General features: G+C 38.5%; 1 protein-coding gene across 2 annotated transcripts in view; it reads left to right on the top strand.

Moving 5' to 3' along the window:
• The first annotated feature begins 572 nt into the window (after positions 1 to 572).
• Positions 573 to 11,269, top strand: part of LOC123501049 (cullin-5-like) — a 17,312-nt gene continuing 6,615 nt past the window's right edge. The window contains exons 1-8 of one of the 2 annotated variants that reach the window (XM_045249628.1): positions 573 to 592; positions 5,080 to 5,289; positions 5,483 to 5,665; positions 5,807 to 6,007; positions 7,536 to 7,697; positions 8,552 to 8,645; positions 9,390 to 9,520; positions 10,538 to 10,705. In XM_045249628.1, the coding sequence (XP_045105563.1) occupies positions 575 to 592; positions 5,080 to 5,289; positions 5,483 to 5,665; positions 5,807 to 6,007; positions 7,536 to 7,697; positions 8,552 to 8,645; positions 9,390 to 9,520; positions 10,538 to 10,705 (1,167 nt within the window). In that variant the 5' untranslated portion in view covers positions 573 to 574. Of the gene's footprint in view, positions 593 to 2,805; positions 3,280 to 5,079; positions 5,290 to 5,482; positions 5,666 to 5,806; positions 6,008 to 7,535; positions 7,698 to 8,551; positions 8,646 to 9,389; positions 9,521 to 10,537; positions 10,706 to 11,269 lie in introns of those variants that run through there. The other variant, XM_045249627.1, reaches the window with a different exon arrangement.

Here is an 11,269-nt window from a genome sequence, read left to right as displayed (position 1 = left end):
CCTTGGCTTGATTATCACTCTTACATTGATATAGAAAGCCAGACAGACACATTACAAAGATGAAAAGTGTGAAAAAGAATTATATAAACCTGAGAGAATTATATAGACCCACAAGATAATTATGCCAGTCAGAAAAGGGCAAAAGGGAATCACATAAACTACTGAAAGAAAAATTATATAGTGTGTGAAATAAAATTATATACACTTCTGAAAGAGAATAATATAGACCCATGAGAGAATTATATAAACCTACAGAAGAGAATTATATAAATCTCCTCCCACTGGCATGAAATTATATAGAGACGCGCTATTTATCATCCTTTCTCATCCCTCCGGCCACTCTCTCGCCTCTTAATAATTCAAATCTGGCGGAAAATCTTGAGTTGTGGGGAGTCAAATGAAAAACTATACTCCTTTACCTTGCTTAAAATAATTCGTTAAGTAATTTCTGGAGTCATAACTAGAAATAGATAAATAAATATTAATAAATAATTTTTATACACACAATAAATAGGTAAAAATAAATCAATCCATGGAAATAGAGGTAAATAAAGACGGAAATTAATAATATGTCATGGCGGCGTTGTTGAAGGTTCGTAATATTTCTGTATTACACACAAAACACCCAATATCTCCCTGTACACCACACCTACACCCATCACACTCAACACCAAACACTTTAACACCCCAAACTACCCTGAAATGCACTCAAAACCCTTAAAATATGCCCAGAACAGTGTAAACTAGACATGAGGTGAGAGGTGGCTGTTTGTTTACATATTTTCTCTCCCTTGTCACCTTTCTGGGCTGCCTTCCAAAACTGTCCCTTTGTTACCTAGAGGCGCAGTTGCTCCCTTTGTGTGCCTGTGAGTGTACCTGTGTGCCCTCCGTGCCCTACTAACCCCGTGGCGCCCCTGTGGGAGGAGTCTGTCTGCCTCTCTTGTCTCGCTCACATCAACCCCGCTGGTTTTTATAGATCTCAGTGACTTTTTGTGTGTGTTTTCTGTGGTTTGGACGATTTTTGTGTCATTTGGTCATCTGGATTGGTTTCTGTAAGGCTGCGTCATCATTTAGACTCGCTACTGTGGGATCAAGTATTTTTCTTCTCTTATTTCTTGATTTTTTATAGATTTCAGTGACTTTATGTGTGTGTTTTCTGTGTGACTTTATGTGTGTGTTTTCTGTGTTGTTGACGATTTTTGTGTCATTTGGTCATCTGGATTAGTTTCTGTAAGGCTGCGTCATCATTTAGACTCGCTACTGTGGGATTAGTTTATTTTCTTTATTTTAATTCGTTTTATTTAATTTTTTGTGATATTTTTGTGTTTAGTGTGTTTTTCTTTTATCGTTTTGTGTCTCCTTGTCATTTGGATTAGTTTGTGTAAGGCTGCGTCACCATTTAGACTCGCTACTGTAGGATTAACTCATTTTCTATATTTTAATTTGTTTTATTAAATTTTTTGTGATATTTTTGTGTTTAGTGTGTTTTTTTTATCATTTTGTGTCTTTTGGTGATCTGGATTGGGTTCTGTAAGGCTTGAAGGATAGTTAGAAAATATACACTAGGCAGAGTGGGCCAACATACTAAAATGGAGAATACAGTTAGGTTAGGTAAGGTTCAGTTAGGTTCAATTAGGTAAGGCAAGGTTAAGTTAGGTTTGATATGATTAGGTTAGGCTCGAGTTAAGTTAGGATAGGTTGGGTTCAGTCGGAAAAAAAATTAGGATAGGATAGGGTAGATGATGGAAGGATTGTAAAATGTCTCAATGTTAGGTTTGGTGAGGTGAGGTTATAGGTTAGGTTGAAAAGTTAGTTGTGGTTAAAATGTTAAGTTATGTGAGGTTAATGATTAGTTGTGATCAGAATGTTAGGTTTGGTGAGGTTAGGTTAAGTTAGGTTAGGTTGAAAAGTTAGTTGTGGTTAAAATGTTAAGTTATGTGAGGTTAATGATTAGTTGTGATCAGAATGTTAGGTTTGGTGAGGTGAGGTTAGGTTGAAAAGTTAGTTGTGGTCAAAATGTTGAGTTATGTGAGGTTAATGATTAGATATGATCAGAATGTTAGGTTTGGTGAGGTTAGGTTGAAATGTTAGTTAGGTTAGGTTAGGTTAGGTTGAAATGTTAGTTGTGGTTAAAATGTTAGTTGTGGTTAAAATGTTAAGTTACGTGAGATTAATGATTAGTTGTGATCAGAATGTTAGGTTTGGTGAGGTGACTGATAAGAGGAAGTATATTGATAAAGGATGGGTTAAATTGTTCTGATCAAAATGTTGCTTAGGTAATTCTGACCAAGGAGTATTTTGATTTAGGTTACATTAAATTCTTGTGATAAAAATCTTAGGTTAGGTTTAGATAATTCTGAAAAAGGAGCATTTTGATTTGCATTAGGTTAGACTGTTCTGATCAAAATGTTAGGCAAGATGGATAATTCTGAATATTTTTATTAAGGTTAGGTTAGAATGTTGTGATGAAAATGTTAGGTTTGATAATTAATTCAAATAAAGGAGTATTTTTATTTAGGTTAGGTTACATTCGTCTGATAAAGATGTTAGATTAGGTTAGGTAATTCTGAAGAAGGTGTATATTAATTTTAAAATGTTAGGATTAGCTAGAGTTATATAGTTAACCCCTTCAGTACCATGATGTATTTCTATATTCATTCTGGTTACTATTTGGTGATTTTATATAGCTTCAGAAACTTGTGGGGGATTAAGATAGTGAAGACTGTGGCCATTAACCTCCTGACCTCCATAGACCCTTCCTAATGTAAATAAAATTGTCTAATCACACCCAAACATTCATGGTAAAAATGTGTCCCAGTACTGAAGGGGTTAATTCTGAAGGAGTACTTGGAGAACTAGTGGCAATCTTCTTAATTTTGGCTTTGTGTCGTGTACGTAAATGTAGCGGAAGTGTACATGAGCGTTTTGTTACTCAGTTCATACGCACATAGAAAAGAGAAAAAGACTGAGAAAACATACTTCAAAATACACACGCACAATAAAGATAGACATTGAAAAGAAAGAAAGAAATAAAAAAAAAAAGATAAATAGACAAAAAGTGAGAAAAGTGTACACAATAGAAAAAAAATTAAACAAACACACACACGTACACAAACTAGCAAAAAATATTATATGCGTCTCGGAAAAATAAAATAAAAACAAATTTAGAAAAGAAATTCATCCATATTTGTGTGTGTGTGTGTGTGTGTGTGTGTGTAGAGGAAGACATAGTAGTGAAGATACTGAAGATAACACAAGATAATGGGATCACTGTGGATGGTGAGTCAAGGAGGAGGAGGAGGAGGAGGAGGAGGAGGAGGAGGAGGAGGAGGAGGAGGAGGAGGAGAAGAAAAATGAATAGCCAGATTTATTTATTTATTTATTTATTTATTTATATTTTTTTTACCACTTCCTAATAGTTTTCAATCCTTTTTACTAATCCTTTTTAATCCTTTTCAATCCTTCCCTCAGTACCACATGCCCAATCCCTTTTACTAATCCTTTTCAATCCTTTTCAATTCCACATACTGATAACCCAATTCCTTGTACTAATCCTTTTTCAATCCATCTCAATCCTTTTCAATCTTTCCTTTAATACCACATACTAATAGCCCAATCCCTTGTATTAATCCTTTTCAATTTTTTTTTTCAATCCTTCCTTCAATCCTACATACTAATAACCCAATCTCTTGTACTAATCTTTTTCAATCCATCTCAATCTTTTTCAATCCTTCCTTCAGTGCCACACACCCAATCCCATGTACTAATCCTTTTCAATCCTCAATCCTTCAATACCACACACCCAATCCCTTGTACTAATCCTTTTCAATCCTCAATCCTTCAATACCACACACCCAATTCTTTATTCTAATCCTTTTTAATCTTTTCCAATCCCTTTCAATCCTTCTTGATCCTTCCTTCAACACCACACACTGATAATCCAATCCCTTGTACCACCACACTGCCCTCTCACCAACACTGCCAATAGCAAGGTTCTCAAGAGTGTTTCTCCTGTTCATATTGTAGAAATGTTGTTAATCTGTCACTAGAACCATAAAAACACTCTTGAAGATCTTTGTAACTTCACTAAGGCTGTTTTTTTCAAGGCCACAGAGGTGATTAGCAAGATTTTGAAGGGTGTTTCTCCTCTTCTTATTGTAGAAATGTTGCTAATCTGTCACTAGAACCTTGGAAACACACTTGAAGATCTTTGTAACTTCACTAAGATTGTTTTTCAAGGCCATAGAGATAATTTGCCGAGTTCTCAAGAGTGTTTCTCCTGTTTGTATAGTAGAAATCTTGTTAGTCTTGTTAGAACCATGAGAAACATCCTAGAAAACATTACAAGCTGAACTAGAAGCTTTGCAATGTAGTGAGATGCAACAAAAATAGTACCCACAATGCCTCACCCATCCTTCTCTGTCTTAGGTTAGGTTAGGTTAGGTTGAGTTGAGTTGAGTTGAGTTGGGTTAGAGCCTTTTAAATGTAGAAACCTTGTTAATCTTTCACCAAAACCACAAAAACCATCCTTAGAACATTATGTAAGTTTACTAGAGCCTATTGAAAGTAGGAATCTTGCTACTCTATCACTAAAAGCAGAAATCTTGTTAACCTTTCACCAAAACACCCTTAACCCCTTCTGTACTATGATGCATTACTATTTGGTGAGTTTATACAGCTTCAGAAACTTATGTGAGGGATTAAAATAGTTTTAATGAGTTTATACAGCTTCAGAAACTTATGTGAGGGATTAAAATAGGGAAGACTGTGCCCATTAATCTTCTGACCTCCATAGACCCTTCTTAATGTCACACCTAAAACTCAAGGTAAAAATGTGTCCCAGAACTGAAGGGATTAGAATAGTGAAGACTATGGCCATTAATCTTCTGACCTCCATAGACCCTTCCCAATGTTAATAAAATGGTCCAATCACACCTAAAACTCAATGTAAAAATGTGTCCCAGTACTGAAGACATTAAAAACAACACAAACTTAACTAGAACCTTTTAAAAGCAGTAGAAATGTGACAAATATTACCCACACTACCTCACTCACCCCCATCCTCTCTCTCCCACACAGGACAAAGGCACAGTGACCTTTGAGGAGAAATGGCCCACAATGCGCCCCACAGTTCTGAAGTTGCTGCGGCAGGAGTGTGTGAGTCGGTCGGAGTGGCAGGACCTGTTCTGGGCGGTGCACAAGGTGTGTCTGTGGGACGAAAAGGGTCCGCCCAAGGTACAGAAGGCCCTGCAGGATGACATCTTGGACTTCATCTCCCACGCACAGGCGGTGAGAGAGAGAGAGAGAGAGAGAGTGAGAGTATATGAGTGATGTATATATTTACTTGTAGAGAAAGAGAGAGAGAAATAATAGGATGTGAGTGGTGTATTAATTTATTCTTCTGCTTTTCTCTCCTCCAGTTCTCCTTTCCCATGCTCCAATCCTCCTTTTCTCTCCTTTAATGGTCCTCCTCCCCCGTCAGAGAGTCCTGGACCAGCATGAGAACCAGGCGCTGCTGAAGGCGTACATCACCGAGTGGAGAAAGTTCTTCCAGCAGTGTAGCTACCTGCCCCTGCCCTTCAACCAGCTGGAGTCCGCCTTGGCAGGGAAGACCACCACCTCCGTGTCCAAGAAGGTGCAGAATGATGATGCCATTGTGAGGAAGGTGAGTGGAGGGGGGCGCACACACACACACAAACACACACACTACTAAACTCCTTAAAACACCACCAAATACTTTAAAACTACCAACTAAACACCACAAACACCATTGAACACCATCTAACACCCTATCCACACCTCACAGTTGATGTTGGACAGCTGGAACGCGTCAATCTTCAGCAACATCAAGCAGCGCCTCCAGGACTCGGCCATGAAGTTGGTGCATGCCGAGAGGAATGGAGAAGCTTTTGACTCCCAGCTTGTCATTGGTGTCAGGGAGTCGTACGTCAATCTCTCCTCAAACTCTGGCGATAAACTGCAGATTTACACCGAGAATTTTGAAAAGGTAAGTTGGGTTGGGTTAGGTTAGGTTAAGTTAGATTAGGTTGGGTTAGGTTAGGTTAGGTTAAGTTGGGTTGGGTTAGGTTAGGTTAGATTAAATTAGGTTGGGTTAGGTTAGGTTAGGTTGGGTTGGGTTAAGTTAGGTTGGGTTGAGTTGGGTTGGGGTTATTTATTTTGAATTTTGAAAAGATAGGTTGCTTTGGGAGTGGAGGAGGAGGAGGTAGGAGGGCAAGGAGGAGGAGGTAGGAGGGCAAGGAGGAGGAGGAGGAAGAGGAAGGAGAGGGGAAGAAAGACTAGAGAGGATTAACTGCAGTTTTTACACTGAGAATATTGAAAAGGTTGGTTAGGTTATGGACAGAAGGAGGAGGAGGAGGGAAAGTAGAATAAAGACAAAAAAATGCATATTTACAGAGAATTTTGAAGGGTTAGGTGAAGTTAGAATTTTGAAGTTAGAATTCTGAAAAGGTAAAATAGGTTGGGTTAGCGTTTTGAAGTTAGAATTTTGAAAAGACCGAAGAAGGTGGAGGAGAGATTTTTTATTTTTTTTTTTCGTTATCTAACTTTCTTTGGAGGTGGAAAGTATGGCTTAACATAACATAACTTTTCCTCATTCCCAGCCTAACCAAGCCAGATCTAACCTAACCTAACCTCACCCTTTTCAAAATAACCATATTTTTGAACAACATTTACGTAAATCTATATTTTTCAACCTAACTAAACCTAACCAAACCCAACCAAACCAAACATTATTTTTTTTTCATTCATTTATTTATTTATTTCCAAACCAAACCAAACCTAAACTAATCTTCCCCTGACCCTAACCAAACCTGACCTGACCTAAACTAACCTAACCAAACCTAACCAAACCAAACCAAACCTAAACTAATCTCCTTTCCCTGACCCTAACCAAACCTGACCTGACCTAACCTAACCAACAGGCATACATTGAGAAGACCAAGGCGTTCTACTGGAGGTTAACATTCTTTTAACCTAACCTAACCTAACCTGATCTTTTGTGGGCTTGTAACCTGATTTTTCTTTTTCTTTTCCTTTTCTTTTCTTTTCTTTTTGTTGCTTCTTCTTCTTCTTCTCCTTCTTATTCTTATTCTTCTTGTTCTTATTATTTATTTATTTTATTTATTTTTTTTTTAATTTAATTTTTACCTAACCTAACCTAACCTATCCTCCCCTCAACCTAAACAAACCTGATCTAACCTACACTAACCTAAGTAGAACCACAGTCTAACCTAACCTAAACTATCTTAACCTAGCATGTTCCAACCTAACCTAACCTAACCTAACCTAATTTAACCTGACCTTAACCTAACCTAACCTATCTTAACCTAGCATGCTCCAACCTAACCTAACCTAACCTAATCAAACCTAACCTAACCTAACCTAATTTAACCTGACCTTAACCTTAACCTAACCTAACCTTTCCTCCCCTCAACCTAAACAAACTTGATTTAACTTAACCTAACCTGACCTGACCCAACTTAACCTTACCTAACCTAACCTAACCTAACCCACAGGCATACATTGAGGCAACCAAGGCATTCTACCGAGTGAAGGCGCCGCAGTACCTGGAGGCCAATGGTGTGCAGAATTACATGAAATATGCCGAGATGAAGCTCAGGGAGGAGGAGCAGAGGGGGGAGAAGTACCTCGAGTCATTCAGTGGCTCTCTACAGAATGTAAGTGGGTTGGGTAGTGTTTTAAAAGGGTTCAGTGGTGTTTTGAAAGAATTTGGTGGTGTCTGAAAGGGTTTGGTGGCATTTTAAAGGATATGGTGGTGATCTAAAGGGTTTGGTGGTGTTTAGAATGGTTGGATTGTATTTTAAAGGGTTTACTGGTCTTATAAAGGGTTTTGGGGGTGTTTTTAGGGATTTTGGTGTTTTAAGGTGTTGGATGGTGTTTTAAAGAGTTTTGGTGGTGTTTGAATGTGTTTGGATGGTGGTGATGACTCATAAATGTCACTTTGTACACTTTTCTAAGAATGTAAGAAAATGTGTTATAGAACCCTGAAAACCCCAATAACTTCCACTGCAGCCTGTCAAACTATCCCTAGATTCATGAAAACACCCTTGATATTCCCAATAACTTCCACTGCACCCTGTCAAACTATCCCTAGAACCACAAAAACACTCTTGAAAACCCCAATAACTTCCACTGCATCCTGTCAAACTATCCCTAGAACCATAAAAACACTCTTGAAAACTCCAAAAACTTCCACTGCATCCTGTCAAACTATCCCTAGAACCACAAAAACACCCTTGAAAACCCTGATAACTTCCACTACACCCTGTCAAACTACCCCTAGAACCACAAAAACACCCTTGAAAACCGTAATAACTTTCACTACACCCTGTCAAACTATATAGAACCCTGAAAAACCCCAATAACTTCCACTGCACCCTTTTAAAACAAGACAGGATAAATAAACACCAGAAAAAAAACTTATGACACTAGAAAATGAGACCACAGCTATATAATCTAACACTAACCTAACTTTTCTCCTTGGTTCCTCCTCCTCCTGGGCCTTCTGCAGCTGAATGAGTGCTGTGTGGAGGTTTTGGTCACCACCTTCAGGGACACCATCCTTGCAGAGTGCCCACAGATGATCAAGAACAATGAGACAGACAGTAAGACACGAGCGATTCTTTTTTTATGTTCATTGAAAGAGAGTTAGCTGTAGATTAGTGAGTGTCCATTTTTTTTCTCTCTTTTATTTTTTGTTGATGTGAAAGAGTAATCTATTCTGTGTTTGGGAGACAAGAAGGAAGGAATGAGAGAAGAGGATGGAAAGTACAAAAGTGTGTTAGAGAATGAAGATAAAAGGGAGAAGGAGAGGGAGAATTTAGAGAGAGAGAGAGAGAGAGAGAGAATAAGATGTGAATCCTAAAACCTAAATTAGAAAAAGAAGAGAGAGAAAGAGAGAAAGGATGGATATGAAAGTGCCAAGTAGAAAAAGAGAGAGAGAAAAAAAAAGAAAGATGCAGTGAAGGGCAATAAGACTAAACTAAAAGGCCTACTTAGATGCCCATCCCCAAACAGGTCCAATGAGATAAGTAAGGATATTGGAGTAGTAGTAGTAGTAATAGTAGAAGTAATAGTAGTAGTGGTAGTAGTAGTATGTAGTAGCAGTTGTAGTTGTAATTGTAGTAGTAATAGCAAAATAAATCAAGGAAGCAGTAATAACAATGCATAATAATAATAATAATAATAATATGTAATAAAATTTCCGTTCCTTAGTAGCTAGTTTTATAATTAGATAGCCGGATGCAAGTCTAACAATAGTAGTAGAAGTAGTAGTAGTAGTAGTAGTAGTAGTAGCAGTAGCAGCAACACTACCAACAAGTAACCAATCCTTCCATTCTTTGCCGCAGAGTTGAAGTTGATGTTTAAATTGATGAGTCGCGTGCCGGACGGGATCCAGCCCATGCTAGACGCCATGGAGGAGCACATCGTGTCCGCCGGCCTGGCTGACATGGTGGCCGCCGCCGACACCATTACTCAGGTGACATTGCTGGTGGTGGTGGTGGTGGTGGTGGTGGTATTTTAAAGGATTGGATGGTTTTTGGTGGTGTTTAGAAAGGGTTTAGTGGTCTTTTAAAGGGTTTTGGTTGTGTTTTTAAAGGTTTTGTTATGTTTTTAAGACTTGGTGGTGTTTTTAAAGGTTTTGTTCATGTTTTAAAGGTTTTGATGGTGTTTTAAAGTTTGTGATGGTGGTGGTCATGATGCTGATGCTGTTAGTGGTGTTTAGAAGGGTTTTGTGGTTTATAAAGGGTTTTGTTGGTGTTTTTAAAGGTTTTGTGGTGTTTTAAAAGGTTTTTGTGTTTTTTTATAAGTGTTTTGGTGGTGTTTAGAAAGATTGGATGGTGTTTGAAAGCGTAATGGTCATTTAAAGGGTTTTGGTTGTGTTTTTTTTAGGGTTTTGTGGTGTTTTAAAGAGTTTTGGTGGTGTTTTTAAGGATTTTGGTGGTGGTGGAAGTGGTGGTGTTTAAAAGGATTGGATGGTGTGTGAAAGGGTTTTGGTGTTGTTTTAGAGTTTTGGTGGTGTTTTTGAGGTTGGTGGTGGTGGTGGTTGGGAGTCACTATTATTTCTTTATTTCTCTGCACAAGGTTAAATTATTCTTAATTTATTCATTACTTTAGTTTTTTTTTTTCATTTATTTCTACAAAGATTAGATTAGATGAAGTCTAGGTTACATTTGGTTAGGTTAGATTAGATTAGTTTGTGTTAGGTTAGTTTGGAATTTAGACTAGACTAGGTTAGGTTAGGTATGATTAGTTTTATTTATTCATTTTTTTTAAGTGACATTAGGATAGATAAAATAATAAATATAAATTAGGTTGGGTTAAATGAGATTGGATTACATTTGGTTAGGTTAGGTTAAGTTGGGTTGGGTTTGATTAGGTAAGGTTCGGTTAGGTTAGGTTAGATAAGATTAGAGTATGTTATGTAGTCCACAAACTTCACTTTTCTTCACACCTTGGCCTCACCAGTGCCTCTCACACTCCCTTTTTCCCTCAGGATTCTGAGCAGTACGTGGAAAAGCTGCTTGACTTGTTCCAGCGGTTCAGTCGGCTGGTGAGTGAGGCGTTTGATGAGGACCCGCACTTCCTCACCGCCCGGGACAAGGCGTACAAACAGGTGGTCAACGATACTCAGGTCTTTAAGTTGGAGCTGCCCAGTAAGACGGTAAGTGGTGGTGGTGGTGGTGGTGATTCAGTGATACATCCATACACTTGCCAACCTCACCTAACCTATCCTAACCAAACACACATAAGCTTAACCTAAACTTACCTTACTTAACCAAACACACATCAGCTTTATTCATTGCAACTAAACACACTGCAGCTTACCCTAAAGGTCATTTCACACCAGATGCAGTGCCAGATGAGACACACAGGCTGGCTGACTTTGTTTGCTATGGGCTTGTTCTCGCCAAAAGCTGTGCCTGTCTGCAAGGCGTGATCCGAACACACTGACAGTCTGATGGTTCCTTGAGTTAAGGAGTCAGGCACTGGGGTCAGAGTGAGGTGTGGGAGATTGGTAGGCAGCAGGCAGGCCTCTGGAGACAAGAGCACAAAGGCAGGAGTCCCAGTGTGGCATGCATCATCCAAGCTATGGCCAGAAAAATTACCTGCCCACTGATCTTGGAAATGATGCAAGTGGTGTGGTGGGTGTGTGTCCCACAGCTTCACAGCTAGTGTGAAGACAGTCATTGGAAATACACTGGGACAATTGTAAGCCACTTACCTT

This window comes from Portunus trituberculatus, chromosome 8 (assembly GCF_017591435.1).
Source record: "Portunus trituberculatus isolate SZX2019 chromosome 8, ASM1759143v1, whole genome shotgun sequence".
Lineage (NCBI taxonomy): Eukaryota > Metazoa > Arthropoda > Malacostraca > Decapoda > Portunidae > Portunus > Portunus trituberculatus.
This window is presented reverse-complemented; position numbering and strand designations above follow the sequence as displayed.